Raw genomic sequence first — 23,510 nt, forward strand, 5'->3', positions numbered from 1 at the left:
AACAGAGGAGCAGGGAAGAAAGAGGGTGGGGGGAGGTGGGGGGGTCAGAGGTGTGAGAGGGGGAAGAAAGAGGAGGTCAAAGACAGAAAGGGAAAGAGATGAGAACAGAGGAGCAGGGAAGAAAGAGGGGAGGTGGGGGGGAGAGGTGTGAGAGAGGGGTCAAAGACAGGGGGAAAGAGATCAAAGACAGAAAGGGAAAGAGATGAGAACAGAGGAGCAGGGAAGAAAGAGGAGGTGGGGGGAGAGGTGTGAGAGGGGTCAAAGACAGAAAGGGAAAGAGATGAGAACAGAGGAGCAGGGAAGAAAGAGGAGGTGGGGGGAAGAAAGAGGAGAGGTGTGAGAGGGGTCAAAGACAGAAAGGGAAAGAGATGAGAACAGAGGAGCAGGGAAGAAAGAGGAGGTGGGGGGGGGGTCAGAGGTGTGAGAGGGGAGTCAAAGACAGAAAGGGAAAGATGAGAACAGAGGAGCAGGGAAGAAAGAGGAGGTGGGGGAGAGGTGTGAGAGGGGTCAAAGACAGAAAGGGAAAGATGAGAACAGAGGAGCAGGGAAGAAAGAGGAGGTGGGGGGGGTCAAAGAGAGGTCAAAGACAGAAAGGGAAAGATGAGAACAGAGGAGCAGGGAAGAAAGAGGAGGTGGGGGAAAGACAAAGACAGAAAGGGAAAGATGAGAACAGAGGAGCAGGGAAGAAAGAGGAGGTGGGGGAGAGGTGTGAGAGGGGGTCAAAGACAGAAAGGGAAAGAGATGAGAACAGAGGAGCAGGGAAGAAAGAGAGGTGGGGGGGAGGGAAGAAAGTGTGGGGGAGAGGGGGTCAAAGACAGAAAGGGAAAGATGAGAACAGAGGAGCAGGGAAGAAAGAGGAGGTGGGGGGGGTCAGAGGTGTGAGAGAGGGCAGGGAAGAAAGAGGAAAGGAAAGGGAAAGATGAGAACAGAGGAGCAGGGAAGAAAGAGGAGGTGGGGGAGAGGTGTGAGAGGGGTCAAAGACAAAAGAAAGATGAGAACAGAGGAGAGGGAAGAAAGAGGAGGTGGGGGAGAAGAGGGGACAGAGAGGAAGGGAAGAAAGAGGAGCAGAAAGGAAAGATGAGAAAGAGGAGGTGGGGGAAAGAGGTGAGAACAGAGGAGCAGGGAAGAAAGAGGAGGTGAGAGGGGGAGGGGTCAAAGACAGAAAGGGAAAGATGAGAACAGAGGAGCAGGGAAGAAAGAGGAGGTGGGGGGGTCAAAGAGAGGTGTGGGGAGAGGGGGTCAAAGACAGAAAGGGAAAGATGAGAACAGAGGAGCAGGGAAGAAGGTGGAGAGGTGTGAGGGGGGGTCAAAGACAGAAAGGGAAAGATGAGAACAGAGGAGCAGAAGAAAGAGGAGGTGGGGAGAGGTGTGAGAGGGGGTCAAAGACAGAAAGGAAGAAGAGAGGAGGAGGAGGTGGGGGAGAGGTGTGAGAGGGGGTCAAAGACAGAAAGGGAAAGATGAGAACAGAGGAGCAGGGAAGAAGTAGGAGGTGGGGGAGAGGTGTGAGAGGGGGTCAAAGACAGAAAGGGAAAGAGCAGAACAGAGCAGAACAGAGGAGCAGGGAAGAAAGCTTATGATTCATGAATCACAGTGCAACTAAACTACGTATTCTCTCAGGTCATCACAGTTACATAATAGTATCTCTACCGGTGTCTCCTAACCAGCCTTGGGCCCCCAGTTGGGTTGTCTTTGAGCGGATGAGGTGACGATGACGGGACTAGGGATTGGCATCCTCTCTCACAGACAATACCTGCAGATAAGAGCGATGGAGAGAGAGAGAGAGATGAATGAGTCTTGTGTGTTTTTATTTCTAACACTATGTCAGTCATCACAATCGTCAGGTGGTGAAATACAAAACTGACCTTGGATCATTAACTCTGGGACTACTACATCTGTCTGTATTTCAATGTTAACCATCTCTTTAATAATACTTCCAGTTGACCCAAACAAGTGACCTCTCACCTCTGATCAAGATGTGCATCTGTTTCAGGCAGTTCAGAAGTGGGAGGGGTTCACTGACACAGCTGATATAACCTAGAGGATTTAGGGAGAAGGGGGTGTGGGATGACGTGAAGAACGGAGACACTTATTGAGAAAATACGGTAGAGACAGTGTTCAACAGGAATCTTTCTCTCTCTGTGTGTGTGTGTGCGTGGCCTCACCTAGTGTCCACACTGAGTGTTTGCAGAGTAATTTATACTGAAAAATATGCACAGACTCAGGAAGACAAACAATATAGCATAGTTACATAAATATAAATACTGGTGTCTTATTATTCCCCAGTGGTGGTCCTACAGCCTATTCTTTGAAGGTGGAAGGATCTACAGCCCACACACCTGAACGTCTTAAAATAGCCTATTTTTGTTTTGTGCAGACCTGAACAGCACCCTCACCTGAGAATTATAAATCAAATGGAGATATAGTGGGAATAGAATAACTACAGGTGACATTGAATGAAAATATATATTTTACTGCAATGTGGGTGGCTCTTAAAAGAGCCTTTGGTTGTACATAGTACATGGCACAAGATGTTGCCAGGGAACAGCACCCTCCTCGAAGAAGGAGAAAGTGAAGATCTCCAGCACACGGACAAGTGCTGCGTTGTTGGCCCCCATCCTGGCAACATCCTGCAGAGCAGTTGACCTCTCCTCTGGGACACGGCGGTGAGCTGCAGCTCCCCTCCTGGTTCTTGTGTCCATGCTCATGAAGTTATACAAGACACAGGTAGCCTTCACACACACCTCTGCGTTAGCAGGGTGGACCCTGTTAACTCACCGGAACATCTGCCAGTGGGACGCAAGAATGGCGGAGGTGCACTCCAGTCAGCCTGGTTCGGGCGAGGCGGTAGTTGAAGACCGTGTTTCTCCTGGGGATGATTGCTCCAGGGAAGGGCCGCATGAGGTTTCTCCGGAGAGGAAAGGCCTCATCTCCCACAAAGACTTTGGGCTGGGGTCCCCGGAAGTGATGCGCGGGTTGACCTAGAACCCACAGTCCCTGCGGTTATATCTGCGGGGCGGACGGGTTTAGGTTAATTAAATATTGTGTGGCTGAAGGGCAGGTGGGTTGAATAAAGAGAAGCAATACCTTAAAAAATCCATCAATTATTATGCAATTTATATAGGCTACATTGAGGGTTTTCTTGAATTGTTTTACACTATCTCATATAACTGCATAAGCTTCAACTTTAGTGCTTAAGTGTATGCATGCCAAATAGCCGTCACAGCCTATCGCCAAATAAGCCTTTTGGGAACAGGCAGAAAAAGTCAATCCACTGAGGGGAAAGGACATTGTCGAAGTATAATTCAATAAGCCAAAAGCTGCAAAAGGAGAGTTGAAAATAAAGAGAAGTGAGGGCCAGAAAAGTAATGTTTGGGAAAGATTTGGTGAAGTGGTAATAGATGATATTAGTGTCGGCTATGTTATGTGTGAGTGAGGATTGTGAGGCGCTATCCAAATTCGACAGTCACAAGATGGGACTTCAAATAGGCTATGGCTGTCACGTTCTGACCTTGGTTCTTTTGTTATGTCTTTGTTTTAGTTTTGTCTTTGTCCGTGCGTGAGTTGGGTGGGTTGTCTATGTTCCTTTTTCTATGTGGTGTTTTTGTGTTTGGCCTGGTATGGTTCTCAATCAGAGGCAGGTGTCGTTAGTTGTCTCTGATTGAGAATCATACTTAGGCAGCCTTTTCCCACCTGTGTGGTGTGGGTGATTGTTTTCTGTTGAGTGTTTGTATCTGCACCAGACAGAACTGTTTCGTTTCGTTCGTTCTGGTTATTTTGTTTTTGTGTTCATGAAAATAAATTATCAATATGGACACTTACCACGCTGCGCATTGGTCCTCCTCTTCTTCCACCACAAACAACCGTTACAATGGCATGTCAAGGGAACTGTAGCCTGCTGTTCAGATGGGTTAAATGAAACTGAAATCTGGACATTGACCAACCAGAATAACCTACTGTTTTTTTGCAAACTCCAAAGTCCTCTGATAATATTAGTACCATGTGAATCGACATGAGAGAAATGTTTGAGTTTGTCAGGTGTTACTTGCGGTTTGACCAAGAAAACAACGGATTCAATAAATTGCCCAAAATGCTGCACATAGCCTATATATGAAGGGCCTACGTGTATCAACTTCCACAGTGAATGCTTTTGTTTATATGTTTTGTGCGAATGAATTGATCACCAAATGTATCATAAAAAATGCTGTGCCTATTTAATGCAACCCCTGCTGTTAATAGATCACAAAGCAGCATACAACTGAGCTAAACGTTTGGAACAAGTTTACCTTCTAATCCATTTCCTAAAAACGCACATCAAGTCCACGTTAGATGTTGAGCTCACATCTGAAGGCTGGGGAGCATTTAGGACGTCTTCTACTGCCGATTGCTAAACTATCCTAATGATTATGATATGTCATGGAAATCAATGTATACTGAGAGAGACTTTGTCATTTCGTCAAACGATCATCTTTATTTAATAATGATTAATTATTGCAATAATGAAGATGGTCGACCACACACTCCGAAGTGTGTGTTACCGAGAGCTTAACCTTTAATCAAAAACAGAGATCTTCTATAGGAGACCCAAACATGCCTAGTCATGGCTGGTTCCACCCCCCCATGCAGATTGGGGGGCACCACAATCCATCCTGGGTTCATCCTGTGTTCATCTGCAGCCAGGGACATTTCCCAGATGCAAGAATGATTAGACACAATAAGGGATTGTTCTACTCCTCCAGGCTCTTTCTATCTCGGATCACACACACCACATCTTATCTATGGAATACCAGCTGTAGGTTTTTATCACCAAGTTATTAATCAATTGTCAGCTCAAGCTATCTATAGTAAAACCATATGCCCAGATTAGCTGCAGGGAGATAGAGTGGAGACCAGAAAAACACAGCATTAGTAGAACAGAAATGTCTTACTATTTGTTAAGTATTCATTGTTAACTATTAATATCAAACAAATCAGGTAATTTTTCTTTCACAGATCACACTTCCTCAATTCAAATATTGTGGCAACACTATACCAAAGACAGTTTGGTATGGTTTACAAACTTGGAAACCAGGCTCGAGTTTTATCAGTGTAGCCTGGACTTGTTGAAATGTCTTCATGCCTAGAAAAAAACCTCCAGGTATCAGTCATAACTGTCAATTAATCCCGTCTGAATCATCCTTTGAAATAATGGACATTCTGGGGTAATAAATACATAACCAACGTTCTCTAATAATACTAGTCCCGTGTGAATAGGGCTATAGCCTTAATAATAATTCCTGCAGAATTAAGCATTTCTTGCAGTAAAATTATACACCAAATGTAGGCTAAATTTGGACTTGGTAACAGGAGTGGAGAAATATGATTTTTTTCAATGCTGTTAGATGCCATCTGTAGAGGTTCTGTCTTCAGACTTACAGAAAACATTTGACCTCTGTTATATACCCTTTGTTGGCAATGACAAAGTATTGAGATAAACTTTTGTTGTTGACCAAATACTTATTTTCCACCATAATTTGCAAATAAATTCATTAAAAATCCTACAATGTGAATTTCTGGATTTTTTTCCTCATTTTGTCTGTCATTGTTGAAGTGTACCTATGATGAAAATTACAGGCCTCTCATATTTTTAAGTGGGAGAACTTGCACAATTGGTGGCTGACTAAATACTTTTTTGCCCTACTGTATGGGGCTTTGCTGACAAAACGGATGGCACTGTGATAGACTACATCCAGTTTGCTGAGTAGAGTGGTGGAGGCTATTTTGTAGATGACATCGCCGAAGTCAAGGATCGGTAGGATGGTCAGTTTTACGAGGGTGTTTGGCAGCATGAGTGAAGGAAGGTTTGTTGCGAAATAGGAAGCCGATTCTAGATTTAATTATTGATTGGAGATGCTTAATGTGAGTCTGGAAGGAGAGTTTACAGTCTAGCCAGACACCTAGGTATTTGTAGTTATCCACGTATTCTAAGTCAGAGCCGTCCAGAGTAGTGATGCTGGATGGGCGGGCAGGTGCGGGCAATGATCGGTTGAATAGCATGCATTTAGTTTTATTTGCGTTTAAGAGCAGTTGGAGGCCACGGAAGGGGAGTTGTATGGCATTGAAGCTCGTCTGGAGGTTAGTTAACACAGTGTCCAAAGAAGGGCCAGAAGTATACAGAATGGTGTCGTCTGCGTAGAGGTGGATTAGAGAATCACCAGCAGCAAGAGCGACATCATTGATGTATACAGAGAAGAGAGTCGGCCCGAGAATTGAACCCTGTGGCACCCCCATAGAGACTGCCAGAGGTCCGGACAACAGGCCCTCCGATTTGACACACTGAGCTCTATCAGAGAAGTAGTTGGTGAACCAGGCGAGGCAATCATTTGAGAAACCAAGGCTGTTGAGTCTGCCAATAAGAATGTGGTGATTGACGGAGTCGAAAGCCTTGGCCAGGTCGATGAATACAGCTGCACAGTAATGTCTCTTATCGATGGCGGTTATGATATCGTTAAGGACCTTGAGCGTGGCTGAGGTGCACCCATAACCAGCTCGGAAACCAGATTGCATAGCAGAGAAGGTACGATGTGATTCAAAATGGTCAGTAATCTGTTTGTTAACTTGGCTTTCGAAGACCTTAGAGATGCAGGGTAGGATAGATATAGGTCTGTAGCAGTTTGGGTCTAGAGTGTCTCCCCTTTGGAAGAGGGGGATGACCGCGGCAGCTTTCCAATCTATGGGAATCTCAGACGATACAAAAGAGAGGTTGAACAGGCTAGTAATAGGGGTTCCAACAATTTCAGCAGATAATTTAAGAAAGAGAGGGCCCAGATTGTCTAGCCCGGCTGATTTGTAGGGGTCCAGATTTCGCAGCACTTTCAGAACATCAGCTATCTGGATATGGGTGAAGGAGAAATGGTGGGGGCTTGGGCGGGTTGCTGTGGAGGGTGCCGGGCAGTTGACCGGGGTAGGGGTAGCCAGGTGGAAAGCATGGCCAGCCGTAGAGACATGCTTATTGAAATTCTCAATTATAGTGGATTTGTCGGTTGTAACAGTGTTTCCTAGCCTCATAGCAGTGGGCAGCTGGGATGAGGTGCTTTTATTCTCCATGGACTTTACAGTGTCCCAGAATTTTTTTGAGTTTGTACTGCAGGATGCAAATTCCTGTTTAAAAAAAGCTAGCCTTAGCTTTCCTAACTGCCTGTGTATATTGGTTCCTAACTTCCCTGAAAAGTTGCATATCATTGGGGCTATTCGATGCTAATGCAGAACGCCACAGGATGTTTTTGTGCTGGTCAAGGGCAGACAGGTCTGGAGTGAACCAAGGGCTATATCTATTCCTGGTTCTACATTTTTTGAATGGGCCATGCCTATTTAAGATGGTGAGAAAGGCGCTTTTAAAGAATAACCAGGCATCCTCTACTGTCGGGATAAGGTCAATGTCATTCCAGGATACCCCGGCCAGGTCGATTAGAAAAGCCTGCTCGCAGAAGTGTTTTAGGGAGCGTTTGACAGTGATGAGGGGTGGTCGTTTGCTCGCAGACTCATTGAAGGCAATGAGGCAGTGAAATGTATTTGGAGGGTGAGTTAGTTAGGATGATATCTATGAGGGTGCCCGTGTTTACGGATTTGGGGTTATATCTGGTAGGTTCATTGATAAGTTGTGTGAGATTGAGGGCATCAAGCTTAGATTGTAGGATGGCCGGGGCGTTAAGCATGTCCCAGTTTAGGTCACCTAGCAGCACGAGCTCAGAAGATAGATGGGGGGAAATCAAATCACATATGGTGTCGAGGACACAGCTGGGGGCAGAGGGTGGTCTATAGCAAGCGGCAACGGTGAGAGACTTGTTTCTGGAAAGGTACATTTTTAGAAGTAGAAGCTCAAATTGTTTGGGTACAGACCTGGATAGTAAGACAGAACTCCACAGATTATCTTTGCAGTAAATTCCAACACCGCCCTCTTTGGCAGTTCTATCTTGTCGGAAAATGTTATAGTTAGGAATGGAAATGCCAAGTTTCCAAGTTTCCAATGCCAAGTCTTCCTAAGCCAGGATTCAGACACGGCTAGGACATCCAGATTGGTGGAGTGTGCTAGGGCAGTGAATAAAACAAACTTAGGGAGGAGGCTTCTAATGTTAACATGCATGAAACCAAGGTGTTTAGGGTTGCAGAAGTCAACAAATGAGAGAGCCTGGGGGATGGGAGTGGAGGTAGACACTGCAGGGCGTGGATTACCCTCTACATCACCGGAGGAACAGAGGAGTAAGATAAGGGTTCGGCTAAAGGCTAACAGAACTGGACGCCTAGTACGTTCAGAACAGAGAGTAAAAGGAGCAGATTTCTGGGCACGGTAGAATATATTCAAGGCATAATGTACAGACAAAGGTATAGTAGGATGTGAATACAGTGGGGGTAAACCTGTGCATACAGTGATAATGAAAGATATTGTCTCTAGAAATAGCATCTAAACCAGGTGATGTCACTGCGTGTGTGGGGGGGTGGAACTAAATTGTTAGCCGAGGCATGTTGAGCAGTGCTAGAGGCTCTACAGTGAAATAAAGCAATAGTTACAAACCAGAACAGCAATCGACACAGCATGGTGACGTTAGGGAAAGGCATGCGTAGCCGGGTGATCACACAATATCTCTCATGACACCACAGGATCATGTAGGGGTTAGGGTCCCGAAGACCCTCCCCATTATTGATTAAGGGGACCTTAAGATTCATATGTTTTGTTGCAGGCCTTATAATGGATACTGTTGCTATGTGTCTAAAACGCTGCCACTATACGTTGTACAAGCATCTATATTAGTCTTTGTGGTTAAGCCCTGGCTGTTGCAAGAGTGTGCTTGCTGGCCAGGTATGAGGTAGACCGAAACTAGATGAAGAGAAGTAACCAGTGTCTAGTTTTGACATTTTGATCATGTGTGACAGTGGACAATGCTAATGAATTCAGAGAAGCTACTGTACTAGGTTACTTTATAAGGTAACCTCAGCTTGTTGCCGTATATGTTACGCCCCTGAAAACAGGGGAGAAATAATCACGAGAGTGATACGGTGTTGTTTTTTCAATTCAACTTTTAGTGCAATCATTTTACAAAAGTAACACGTTACAAAACAACAGAAAAACCATTATACAACTAACACAGCAAAATATCTTATTAACAACGCACATGTTCATTCACAATCGACATAAAATGGCAGCTCCTCTCAGTACGATGCTATTCTTCACTTCAACCGAGCAGGGATCATATTACTCTCTTCAAACTTAACTCGAACTTCCTCAAGATGTTACTAAGACACACCTTAAACACTCTTGACATGTTAGCGAGTTATTACATTTAAATTACTATTTTTTATCATCAATAACGTACCTGAAAACAGGGGAGAAATAATCACGAGAGTGATACTTGTTTTCTCGATTCAACTTTTAGTGCAATGAGAAAAGACCGCAATTTCCCCAGGAATATGGGTGGAGACCAGAGCAATCGATCTCCGGCTCATAGATTAAGAGCATTTTGTAGATCACAGATTAACACTTTTAGGCACCACAAAATAAAGTAATCAATATAATGTTTACACATTACTCTCACAATTCGTACCCTTTGTACGCTTGACGGATTTGAACTTTAACACAATTATATGAATGTTATCCATCTCTATCAACTAATACTGAATGCATGATCTTTTAACCTTAGATGTTTTAAGATCCTCACATACTATGAACTTACTAATACTTTTTAATGTATAACAGGCTATGAATATTTCCTTTAACCTGTCACATATACAAACATTGACGTAGGTGATCACACCACCAGGGAGGGATCACATGTATAAAATCAGCTGTGCCCTTAGGTGGGTTGCAGAACTTACTCTGAAACATACATGATGTATTTCCATTGTGAACTTCTGTCTGCAATTGCATTACTTAATGTTTGATTGATTTACTTAAAGAAGATGTTGTCTGACTGCTGATTTCAACAATAAGCCAATGATTGACAAGGAACAAGGAACCTACCCCGACAAGCATATGATGGATTGTAAAATAGGGCAGGGTTACACCTGTGTTGTGATAGCTAAGCTAGGTAGCTGGGTTGGATATTGAATCACTACAAGGCTGCCTACTAGACCAGTTTGGATGTCGTCTTTATTGACTTGTCACCTCACCACCACGAACCACACATAAATTACACATATTTGGCTAAGGTGTATGTACATTTCCAACTTCAACTGTACCTTGTCAGTTTTAATTTCCTAACACAAATCCAAAGTCTCCCAACCATGAGCAGAAATGACATTCTACGTGTATATAATGTAGAGATCAACAGTCTGGAGAGTCTGGAAAACAGTGTGACGACCCTCCCAATCTGTCTGCCGTATTCTGTCTTTGTTCTTGTTTCCTTATTAGGATGCCGGTGGGCGGAGTGTCAGCTACATGGGAAAAACCTGGGCCAGGTGTGTCCCAGGATAAATAGACCTCTTCCACATTCATGGAGGAGACTCTCTCCATGCAGACACCTTTGTAGATTGTGTTGTGGTTCTTGGTGGCCTGTTGTTTGTTTGCTTTGGCACCTTTCAACACCCTGCATTATCACATTCATGCATGCAAAACACTCACTTACTCTACTGATTACTGATTACACACACCATTGTATATTTTCCTTAGTTGCTTTAGTTAATAAATATATATTTTGTTACTCCTTATCTCCACATTGTCTCCCTTTGTTACGGGCTTTGAGCCGGTTCGTGACAACAGCTGGGGACACACCTGGTCTGGCACTTCTTTTGGCAATTGTTTTGTCCTTTACACATCCCCAGACCTAATTTAAGAAACAACAAACAACAGAAACAACAAACAACAGAAACAACAAACAATCAATACAAATGCAGCAGGTAGCCTGGTGGTTAAGAGCATTGGGCCAGCAACCCAGTAAGGTTACTTGTTCGAATCCCCAGGCCGTAAAGGTGGAAAAATATTTTGTTCTGCGTATGAGCAAGGAAATTAACCCCCAACAACTGCTCCCTGAGCACCGATGGCGTGGATTCAGAGGGTTTGGATTAAATGTGGAATATACATTGAGTTGAATTCATTCAGTTGTGCAACTGGCTAGGTATCCCCCCTTTCCTTACAAAGATCTCCAGCCCATGATACATCATAAAGAGAAAAATAAAATGTACTGAAAGATTTGTCATGAGGACAGGTCAAGGCATCCACCCACACCAACAGCATGTTTGTCATGAGGACAGGTCAAGCCATCCACCCACACCAACAGCATGTTTGTCATGAGAACAGGTCAAGCCATCCACCCACACCAACAGCATGTTTGTCATGAGGACAGGTCAAGCCATCCACCCACACCAACAGCATGTTTGTCATGAGGACAGGTCAAGCCATCCACCCACACCAACAGCATGTTTGTCATGAGGACAGGTCAAGCCATCCACCCACCCACCCACCAACAGCATGTTTGTCATGAGGACAGGTCAAGCCATCCACCCACACCAACAGCATGTTTGTCATGAGGACAGGTCAAGCCATCCACCCACCCACACCAACAGCATGTTTGTCATGAGGACAGGTCAAGCCATCCACCCACACCAACAGCATGTTTGTCATGAGGACAGGTCAAGTCATCCACCCACAACAACAGCATGTTTGTCATGAGGACAGGTCAGGTCATCCACCCACACCAACAGCATGTTTGTCATGAGGACAGGTCAAGCCATCCACCCACACCAACAGTATGTTTGTCATGAGGACAGGTCAAGCCATCCACCCAAACCAACAGTATGTTTGTCATGAGGACAGGTCAAGTCAACCACCCACACCAACAGCATGTTTGTCATGAGGACAGGTCAAGTCATCCACTCACACCAATAGCATGTTTGTCATGAGGACAGGTCAAGTCATCCACCCACACCAACAGCATATTTGTCATGAGAACAGGTCAAGCCATCCACCCACACCAACAGCATGTTTGTCATGAGGACAGGTCAAGTCATCCACCCACACCAACAGCATGTTTGTCATGAGGACAGGTCAAGCCATCCACCCACACCAACAGCATGTTTGTCATGAGGACAGGTCAAGCCATCCACCCACACCAACAGCATGTTTGTTATGAGGACAGGCCAAGCCATCCACCCACACCAACAGCATGTTTGTCAGGAGAACAGGTCAAGCCATCCACCCACACCAACAGCATGTTTGTCATGAGGACAGGTCAAGCCATCCACCCACACCAACAGTATGTTTGTCATGAGGACAGGTCAAGCCATCCACCCAAACCAACAGTATGTTTGTCATGAGGACAGGTCAAGTCAACCACCCACACCAACAGCATGTTTGTCATGAGGACAGGTCAAGTCATCCACCCACACCAATAGCATGTTTGTCATGAGGACAGGTCAAGTCATCCACCCACACCAACAGCATATTTGTCATGAGAACAGGTCAAGCCATCCACCCACACCAACAGCATGTTTGTCATGAGGACAGGTCAAGTCATCCACCCACACCAACAGCATGTTTGTCATGAGGACAGGTCAAGCCATCCACCCACACCAACAGCATGTTTGTCATGAGGACAGGTCAAGCCATCCACCCACACCAACAGCATGTTTGTTATGAGGACAGGCCAAGCCATCCACCCACACCAACAGCATGTTTGTCAGGAGAACAGGTCAAGCCATCCACCCACACCAACAGCATGTTTGTCATGAGGACAGGTCAAGCCATCCACCCACACCAACAGCATGTTTGTCATGAGAACAGGTCAAGCCATCCACCCACACCAACAGCATGTTTGTCATGAGGACAGGTCAAGCCATCCACCCACACCAACAGCATGTTTGTCATGAGAACAGGTCAAGCCATCCACCCACACCAACAGCATGTTTGTCATGAGGACAGGCCAAGCCATCCACCCACACCAACAGCATGTTTGTCATGAGGACAGGTCAAGCCATCCACCCACACCAACAGCATGTTTGTCATGAGGACAGGTCAAGCCATCCACCCACACCAACAGCATGTTTGTCATGAGGACAGGTCAAGCCATCCACCCACACCAACAGCATGTTTGTCATGAGAACAGGTCAAGCCATCCACCCACACCAACAGCATGTTTGTCATGAGGACAGGTCAAGCCATCCACCCACCCACACCAACAGCATGTTTGTCATGAGGACAGGTCAAGCCATCCACCCACACCAACAGCATGTTTGTCATGAGGACAGGTCAAGCCATCCACCCACCCACACCAACAGCATGTTTGTCATGAGGACAGGTCAAGCCATCCACCCACACCAACAGCATGTTTGTCATGAGGACAGGTCAAGTCATCCACCCACAACAACAGCATGTTTGTCATGAGGACAGGTCAGGTCATCCACCCACACCAACAGCATGTTTGTCATGAGGACAGGTCAAGCCATCCACCCACACCAACAGTATGTTTGTCATGAGGACAGGTCAAGCCATCCACCCACACCAACAGTATGTTTGTCATGAGGACAGGGCAAGCCATCCACCCAAACCAACAGTATGTTTGTCATGAGGACAGGTCAAGTCATCCACCCACACCAACAGCATGTTTGTCATGAGGACAGGTCAAGTCATCCACCCACACCAATAGCATGTTTGTCATGAGGACAGTTCAAGTCATCCACCCACACCAACAGCATATTTGTCATGAGAACAGGTCAAGCCATCCACCCACACCAACAGCATGTTTGTCATGAGGACAGGTCAAGTCATCCACCCACACCAACAGCATGTTTGTCATGAGGACAGGTCAAGCCATCCACCCACACCAACAGCATGTTTGTCATGAGGACAGGTCAAGCCATCCACCCACACCAACAGCATGTTTGTTATGAGGACAGGCCAAGCCATCCACCCACACCAACAGCATGTTTGTCAGGAGAACAGGTCAAGCCATCCACCCACACCAACAGCATGTTTGTCATGAGGACAGGTCAAGCCATCCACCCACACCAACAGCATGTTTGTCATGAGAACAGGTCAAGCCATCCACCCACACCAACAGCATGTTTGTCATGAGGACAGGTCAAGCCATCCACCCACACCAACAGCATGTTTGTCATGAGAACAGGTCAAGCCATCCACCCACACCAACAGCATGTTTGTCATGAGGACAGGCCAAGCCATCCACCCACACCAACAGCATGTTTGTCATGAGGACAGGTCAGGCCATCCACCCACACCAACAGCATGTTTGTCATGAGGACAGGTCAAGCCATCCACCCACACCAACAGCATGTTTGTCATGAGGACAGGTCAAGCCATCCACCCACACCAACAGCATGTTTGTCATGAGAACAGGTCAAGCCATCCACCCACACCAACAGCATGTTTGTCATGAGGACAGGTCAAGCCACCCACCCACACCAACAGCATGTTTGTCATGAGAACAGGTCAAGCCATCCACCCACACCAACAGCATGTTTGTCATGAGGACAGGTCAAGCCATCCACCCACACCAACAGCATGTTTGTCATGAGGACAGGTCAAGCCATCCACCCACCCACACCAACAGCATGTTTGTCATGAGAACAGGTCAAGCCATCCACCCACACCAACAGCATGTTTGTCATGAGGACAGGTCAAGCCATCCACCCACACCAACAGCATGTTTGTCATGAGAACAGGTCAAGCCATCCACCCACACCAACAGCATGTTTGTCATGAGGACAGGTCAAGCCATCCACCCACACCAACAGCATGTTTGTCATGAGAACAGGTCAAGCCATCCACCCACACCAACAGCATGTTTGTCATGAGGACAGGTCAAGCCATCCACCCACACCAACAGCATGTTTGTCATGAGGACAGGTCAGGCCATCCACCCACACCAACAGCATGTTTGTCATGAGGACAGGTCAGGCCATCCACCCACACCAACAGCATGTTTGTCATGAGAACAGGTCAAGCCATCCACCCACACCAACAGCATGTTTGTCATGAGAACAGGTCAAGCCATCCACCCACACCAACAGCATGTTTATCATGAGAACAGGTCAAGCCATCCACCCACACCAACAGCATGTTTGTCATGAGGACAGGTCAAGCCATCCACCCACACCAACAGCATGTTTGTCATGAGGACAGGTCAAGCCATCCACCCACCCACACCAACAGCATGTTTGTCATGAGAACAGGTCAAGCCATCCACCCACACCAACAGCATGTTTGTCATGAGGACAGGTCAAGCCATCCACCCACACCAACAGCATGTTTGTCATGAGAACAGGTCAAGCCATCCACCCACACCAACAGCATGTTTGTCATGAGGACAGGTCAAGCCATCCACCCACACCAACAGCATGTTTGTCATGAGAACAGGTCAAGCCATCCACCCACACCAACAGCATGTTTGTCATGAGGACAGGTCAAGCCATCCACCCACACCAACAGCATGTTTGTCATGAGGACAGGTCAGGCCATCCACCCACACCAACAGCATGTTTGTCATGAGGACAGGTCAGGCCATCCACCCACACCAACAGCATGTTTGTCATGAGAACAGGTCAAGCCATCCACCCACACCAACAGCATGTTTGTCATGAGAACAGGTCAAGCCATCCACCCACACCAACAGCATGTTTGTCATGAGAACAGGTCAAGCCATCCACCCACACCAACAGCATGTTTGTCATGAGACAGGTCAAGCCATCCACCCACACCAACAGCATGTTTGTCATGAGAACAGGTCAAGCCATCCACCCACACCAACAGCATGTTTGTCATGAGGACAGGTCAAGCCATCCACCCACACCAACAGCATGTTTGTCATGAGGACAGGTCAAGCCATCCACCCACACCAACAGCATGTTTGTCATGAGAACAGGTCAAGCCATCCACCCACACCAACAGCATGTTTGTCATGAGGACAGGCCAAGCCATCCACCCACACCAACAGCATGTTTGTCATGAGAACAGGCCAAGCCATCCACCCACACCAACAGCATGTTTGTCATGAGGACAGGTCAAGCCATCCACCCACACCAACAGCATGTTTGTCATGAGAACAGGTCAAGCCATCCACCCACACCAACAGCATGTTTGTCATCCCCTCAAAATAGCAAAGAAAGAGGAACAGAAGGGATTTTTGGGAACAGATTCTCATTTACACAGATGAGCAATTAAAATAAACCAAATTAAAAGCAGGGTAGATAAATGTTAAACATTAACAAAAGCAGTTACACAAGCAGTTATAAATGAGAATTTTCAACGTCTTACATCATGTTATCAGGTGAGCTCACCACTGGACAAGTCTCTCCCAGGGTGGAGTGCGTGCCTTTTCACCCCCATATTTCTCCATCATGAATCTGACCTGGACCCCAGGAGACATGGTCATACTAGACTCATACACATAGACGTCATACCCAGGTATATCAGCCTGATGTGAGCCTTTTTCCTCAGAGAAATGTACAGCCCATTGCCATTGGTAGGTATTATACTCCTGGGTGTCTCTGCCGTCTGAAGAGTAGAACCCAACCCAGGAGTTATGAAACGTTTTCTTCCAGGCAGTGAAGGATTTCTTTACATACAGACGAGCGCAGGCCTTTCCATCCTTTACGAAGAGCTGCAGACTGGCGTCATGTCCGTTAATATCCACAGGAATCTCTCGGTTGGCATCGTGAAACTCAGAACCTCTCCAGATCTCCTCTCCGATAGTGGACCCAAACCCCAAGTAATTCCACCAATTTTTTACCTCCTTATGGAGCCTGACCTGGAGACCAGGGTTAAGGTGTACTGAGGTGTTATAGCTCCCATTGGCTTGGCCCCCGACTGATGATCTGTCCAGCTCGCTCTTACTGTCACTGTTATTGTTCCTATGAAGAACCACCATTAAACTCTGGTCTAAAAGCATCTTGGGGATCCCACTCCAGATGATCCTGGCTTTTCCTCTATTTGTGGTTTACACACCAAGCTTAATTAATGCATTATCCTTATCCTCCATGTCACTCTGGGGTTGAGATGTTAAACGAAGAGCTTGCTACTTAATAAATAAGGTTTCGGGGCGTGTAAAGTACAATACAATAGCCAGAAGAAGTACCAGACCAGGTGTGTGTCCCCAGATATTTTCCAGCTGCTCCAGAATGTTGTGGTTGATCTCAACATGATATGTTTGTGGAATAACATTTAGGTTAATGGTTGGTAGACTTTGGATTTGTCTAAGGAGGCTGACATTGACACAGTATGTATTGTCTGGATCATAGCCACTTCCTGTGTTTCCATTTGGTGGATAGTGCTGTGTGACATAAACCTAGTCTACTATGAACTGATTGGACCCTTCCTTCCTAACTCTGAGTATGACCCTGTCCCTGTTGTTCTCAGGTCCCCTTGAGTTGTAGAATCTTTGAGTTACATAATCAGGAAGTGCCATAGCTCCATTGTTGTTGTTATTGTCAACAATATTCCCTAGTGAGCAGTAATTTCCACATTGATGGGGCAGAATAGGTAATGGATGGGGATTATCAGCGTTTCCACATAAATGAAAGCCATAGTCTCTCCTGGTTGGGTTGAAATTGAGTCTCATGTTGCCGTTGTTGTCAATGTAAATGTTGTTGGCTAGCCAGTGGAGCAGCATGAGGCCGTGTCGAGGAAAGGTTTGACCAAACTGTATGCCCTTGAGATCATCTATTGATATAAGGGTTCCTCTGACAGCGCATACTGAGGTCAGAGACAGACACAAGATGAAACAACCCAGGATGCCCCTTCCAATCATGGCCAGCCTGTGACAAAATAAATATTGTGTCAACATTTGCACATTTATTAAATAAATTAACAAAATAAATAAATACATCTAACTTATTTCTAGTGCTCGGCAATACATTAAAAGTTTTAGGACCCCCCCACCCCCAAAACATCAGAAAATATCTGACAAACTTTCATTTTGATGTTAACTGTCACTATATCGGACTTTTGTCCCAATAATGTAAAATTAGTTAATAAGTCCTCACATTACACTGTATGTATAGTTTGTATCAGTAGCTTATTTCTTGTGGTTGGCAATAGGTTTAACGTTTTAAGACTCCCCAAAAAGTATTGGTCTGAAAATGTTAGCACTAAAAATGTCAAAAGATATCAGACAAACTTTTATTTTGGAGTGAACTGTAACTATATCAGAACAATATGTCCCAATATGTACGATGAGGTTTAACAAAATAACATTTGGAACTTGTAAACACGATCAATACTGTAATATGATGTAATAAGTCCTCACATCAAAATAAAACAAATTAGTTCCAATAAAACATCACTCACCTTCTTGTGCAGCCTACCACCAGAATCTAGTCTTGACTGTGTTTGTTTCTCTCTTTTCTGTCAACAGATCCCAGGATTGAAACGGACTAACAGGTGCTTCTTGTAGCCTACATACACATAACCAGTACACAGGGCAGATACAAAACAAGGGTAAGAAAAACTGAGTTTTACAAAGGCTGATCTATGACGTCATGAAAGCCATGCTTCTCGTAGTAGGGATGGGCAGCAATATGGTGTTGAATGCTGAGCTATAGTCAATGAACAGCATTCTGACATATTTATTCCTCTTGTCTAGATGGGATAGGGCAGAGTACAGTGTGATGGCAATTGCATCGTCTGTGGATCTATTGGGGCGGTAAGCAAATTGAAGTGGGTCAAGAGTGACAGGTAAATTTGAGGTGATATGATCCTTGACTGGTCTCTGAAAGCACTTCATGCTGACAAAATTGAGTGCTACGGGGTGATAGTCATTTAGTTCAGTTACCTTGGCTTCCTTCGGAACAGGACCAATGGTGGCCCTCTTGAAGCATGTGGGTACAGCAGACTGGGATATTGAGAGATTGAATATGTCTGTAAATACACCAAACACAACCAACACTGCACAAGCTCTGAGGACGCGGCTAGGGATGCTGTCTGGGCCGGCAGCCTTCCCAGGGTTAACACGCTTAAATATTTGACTTATATCGGCCACAGAGAAGGAGAGCCCACAGTCCTTGGTAGCAGGCTGCATTGGTGGAACTGTGTTACCCTCAAAGTGGGCAACAAAGGTGTTTTGTTTGTCCGGAAGCAAGACGTCGGTGTTTGCGACGTGGCTGGTTTTCCTTTTGTAGTCCGTGATTGTCTATAGACCCTGCCGCATACGTTTCGTATCTGAACCGTTGAATTGCGACTCCACTTATTCTCTATACTGACAGTTTGATTGATGTGTGGGGGAGGGCCTTGCATGCATCTTGGAAGTTGGAGTATCAGTGGTCGAGTGTTTTGACAGCGCGAGTACTACAGTCGATATGTTGATAGAACTTTGGAAGCCTTTTTCTCAAATTTGCTTTGTTAAAATCCCCAGCTACAATAAATGCAGCCTTAAAGTCCAGTGGAGTCCTTTGAGGGCTGTCGTGGTATTAGCATGAGGGGCCTTGTGTAAGGGTTCTCGTCCTCCGCTTCTGAGGAGGAGTAGCGAGAAGGATCGGAGGACCAATGCGCAGCGTGGTAAGTGTCCATAATGTTTTTTAATAAAGACAATAGAACACTAGAACAAAACAACAAACGATGACGTGAATATACAAAACCGAAAACAGTACCGTGTGGACCAAACACTCACAAGGAAAACAAACACCCACAACCCAAAAGTGAAACCCAGGCTACCTAAGTATGATTCTCAATCAGGGACAACAATAGACAGCTGCCTCTGGTTGAGAACCATACTAGGCCGAACTCAAAAACCAACATAGAAAAACAAACATAGACTGCCCACCCAACTCACGCCCTGACCATACTAAAACAAAGATATAATAACAGAACTAAGGTCAGAACGTGACACCTTGACTATAACCAAAGAAAATTATCTGGGAGATAATACTGTTGGCATTTGATTGTGAAGTATTCTAGATCGAGTGAACAAAAGGACTTGAGTTCCTGTATGTTATAACAATTACACCATACATCCCCGCTCTTCTTCTTTCCAGAGAGATATTTATTCCTGTCAGTGTGATGAACTGAGAATCCAGATGGCTGGACTGACTCCGATAGTATATCCCGAGAGAGCCATGTTTCCGTGAAACAGAGTATATTACAATCCCTGATGTCTCTCTGGAAAGAAACCCTTACCCTGATCTCATCAACTTTGTTATCTAGAGACTGGACATTAGTGAGTAATATACTTGGAAGCGGTGAGTGGTGTGTGCGCCTCCTAAGTCTGACTAGATGACCGCTCCAAATTCCTCTTCTCCGCAGGTGTTGTTTTGGGGTCGGCCTCTGGAATCATTTCAATTGCCGTGGATTGTGCAAACAATGGATCAGCTTTGGGAAGTCGTATTCCAGGTCATAATGCTGGTGAGTTCTTCAAAGGCTGTATGTAATAACACATAACATTTTCTGGGCCAATAATGCAAGAAATAATACATTAAAAAAATGAAATACTGCAAAGTTTTCTAAGAACTAGAAGCGAGGCATCCGTCTCTGTCGGCTCCGTCTTGTCTACATATGTTGAAGACATCAAAACTAGGAAATAACACATGGAATCATGCAATAACCAAAAAAGTGTTAAACAAATCAAAAATATTTATATTTGAGATTCTTCAAATAGCCACCCTTTGCCTTGATGACAGCATTGCACACTCTTGGCATTCTCTCAACCAGCTTTGTCTGGAATGCTTTTCCAACATTTGTTGTAGTTTCCACATATGCTGAGCACTTGTTGGCTGTTTTTCCTTCACTCTACGGTCAGACCCATCAAAAACCATCTCAATTTTTTAAATATTTTTTTTAACCTTTATTTAACTAGGCAAGTCAGTTAAGAACAAATTCTTATTTTCAATGACGGCCTAGGAACAGTGGGTTAACTGCCTGTTCAGGGGCAGAACGACAGATTTGTACCTTGTCAGCTCAGGTCGAGGATGGGGGATTGTGGAGGCCAGGTCATCTGATGCAGCACTCCATCACTCTCCTTCTTGGTCAAATAGCCCTTACACAGCCTGGAGTTGAGTTGGGTCATAGTCCTGCTGAAAAATAAATGATAGTCCCACTAAGTCCATACCAGATGGGTTGGGGTATAGCTGCAGAATGCTGTGGTAGCCATGCTGGTTAAGTGTACCTTGAATTCTAAATGAATCACAGACTGTCACCAGCAAAGCACCCTCACACCATAACACCTCCTCCTCCATGCTTTACAGTGGGAAATATACATGCGGAGATCATCCGTGCACACACACCGCGTCTCACAATGACACAGCGGTTGGAACCAAAAATCTCTGATTTGGACTCCAGACAAAATGATCCATTTCCACCGGTCTAATGTCCATTGATAATTTCTCTTGTCCCAAGCAAGTCTCTTCTTCTTATTGGTGTCCTTTAGTAGTGGTTTCTTTGCAGCAATTCAACCATGAAGGCCTGATTCACACAGTCTCCTCTGAACAGTTGACATGTGTCTGATACTTGAACTCTGTGAAAAATTCATTTTGGCTGCAATTTCTGAGGCTGGTAACTCTAATGAACTTATCCTCTGCAGCAGAGGTAACTCTGGGTCTTCCATTCCTGTGGCAGTCCTCATGAGAGCCAGTTTCATCATAGCGCTTTATGGTATTTCCGACTGCAATTGAATAAACTTTTTTCAGTTTGACTAACCTTCATGTCTTAAAGTAATGATGGACTGTCATTTCTCTTTGCTTATTTGAGCTGTTCTTGTCATAATATGGACTTGGTATTTTACCAAATAGGGCTATCTTCTGTATACCCCCCTACCTTGTCACAACACAACTGATTGGCTCAAATGAATTAAGAAGGAAAGAAATTCCACAAATTAACTTTTAAGAAGACACACTTGTTAATTGAAATGCATTCCAGGTGACTACCTCATGAAGCTGGTTGAGAGAATGCCAAGAGTGTGCAAAGCTGTCATCAAGGCAAAGGGTGGCTATTTAAAGAATCTGAAATATAAAGTATATTTTGATTTTTTTAACACTTTTTGGTTACTACATGATGGTTATTTATTTCATATTTTTGACGTCTTCACTATTATTCTACAATGTAGAAAATAGTACTAATAAACAAAAACCCTTGAATTAGTAGGTGTTCTAAAACTTTTGACTAGTAGTATAGGTCAAATAGGGGAGAGGCGCTCTGCCATGAGGTGTTGCTTTATCTGTTTTTTTAAACCAGATTTGCTGTTCAGTTGAGCAATGTTTGACGGAAGGGAGTTCCACGCAATCTTGGCTCTATATAACTCTGTACATTTTCTTGAATTTGTTCTGGATTTGGGGACTGTGAAAAGACCCCTGGCAAAATGTCTTGTGGGGTAAGTGTGTGTGTCAGTGCTGTGTCTAAATTGACTATGCAAACAGTTTGGAATTTTCAATGCATTGATAATTATTTTAAAAGAAAGAATGATAGGGCCCTCCCGAGTGGCGCAGCGGTCTAAGGCAAGCTGCGTTACTACAGAAGCTGGCTCAGTACCCGGGTGTGTCGCAGCCGGATGCGACCGGGAGACCGATGAAGCGACGCACAATTGGCCCATGGTTGTCCTTGTCCCATTGCGCTGTAGCGACTCCTGTGGCGGGCTGGGCGACTGCACACTGACACGGCCGCCAGTTGTAAGGAAGTAGAGCTTGCAGGACTTTCTTGTGAGTGTGGTGTCAAAAAGCAGAGCATGTGTCAAAAAAGCGAAAAAACACCTACCCCATCTTCACATCCATTGAATCAATACGTTTTGACCATGACAGTTTACAAGCTAAGTCAACACCAAGTAATTTAGTTTACTCAACTTGCTCAACACCTATATTATTTATTATCAGAATCAGCTGAGGTCTAGAATATAAGAAATGATTTGTACCAAGTACAACGTTCTTAGTTTTAGAGATGTTCAGGACCAGTTTATTACTAGCCACATGTAATATTCATAAGTGTAAACATACTGAATTGTAATTAGATGGATTTTACCACTGTATCATACTGCGCTGTGATTGGTTAAGACCACCCAGGTGGTGAGGTCATGGTCAGTTGATCATGCTATGAGACACGTGAACATGCCAGTTATAGCTAGCAAATAGAGAGTTACGTTAATAAATATATTGTTGTACTGCATTTTATTCTTTTGTACGAAGCGTGCAAAACAAGACGACACCAATTTGAAAACTGTCTGCAACTCTCTGCCCCAATCTTAGACTCTAGGGGTGATAATTGCCTCTGTTAATGTTTGTTTAACATGTTTAACATGTCTGTAACCAGCTTGTTCACTTTAATGATAGATTTGAATTGTTAATCTGTGTGATGGGGAAAAAGGTCTGTTCTCAGTAAGCTATAAAAGGTCTGTTCTCAGTAAGCTATAAAAGGTCTGTTCTCAGTAAGCTTTAAAAGGTCTGTTCTCAGTAAGCTATAAAAGGTCTGTTCTCAGTAAGCTATAAAAGGTCTGTTCTCAGTAAGCTATAAAAGGTCTGTTCTCAGTAAGCTATAAAAGGTCTGTTCTCAGTAAGCTATAAAAGGTCTGTTCTCAGTAAGCTATAAAAGGTCTGTTCTCAGTAAGCTATAAAAG

At 44.8% G+C, this 23,510-nt stretch overlaps 1 protein-coding gene and 1 long non-coding RNA gene across 2 annotated transcripts; both read right to left on the reverse strand.

The window, feature by feature from the left end:
- Positions 1 to 1,450: 1,450 nt before the first annotated feature.
- Positions 1,451 to 5,478, reverse strand: LOC112237863. Its single transcript, XR_002951497.2, has 3 exons — positions 3,820 to 5,478; positions 1,963 to 3,006; positions 1,451 to 1,750 (listed from the first exon to the last, which is right to left on the reverse strand). It is a non-coding gene; the product is annotated as an uncharacterized LOC112237863 (long non-coding RNA).
- Positions 5,479 to 16,243: 10,765 nt separating this feature from the next.
- Positions 16,244 to 16,871, reverse strand: LOC121847651. The gene has a single exon (XM_042329592.1). It carries the CDS (start codon positions 16,869 to 16,871, stop codon positions 16,257 to 16,259), a length of 615 nt encoding a protein of 204 aa, XP_042185526.1. The 3' UTR covers positions 16,244 to 16,256.
- Positions 16,872 to 23,510: the final 6,639 nt, after the last annotated feature.

The sequence above is a fragment of the Oncorhynchus tshawytscha genome, linkage group LG10, assembly GCF_018296145.1.
Source record: "Oncorhynchus tshawytscha isolate Ot180627B linkage group LG10, Otsh_v2.0, whole genome shotgun sequence".
In the NCBI taxonomy this organism is placed as follows: domain Eukaryota; kingdom Metazoa; phylum Chordata; class Actinopteri; order Salmoniformes; family Salmonidae; genus Oncorhynchus; species Oncorhynchus tshawytscha.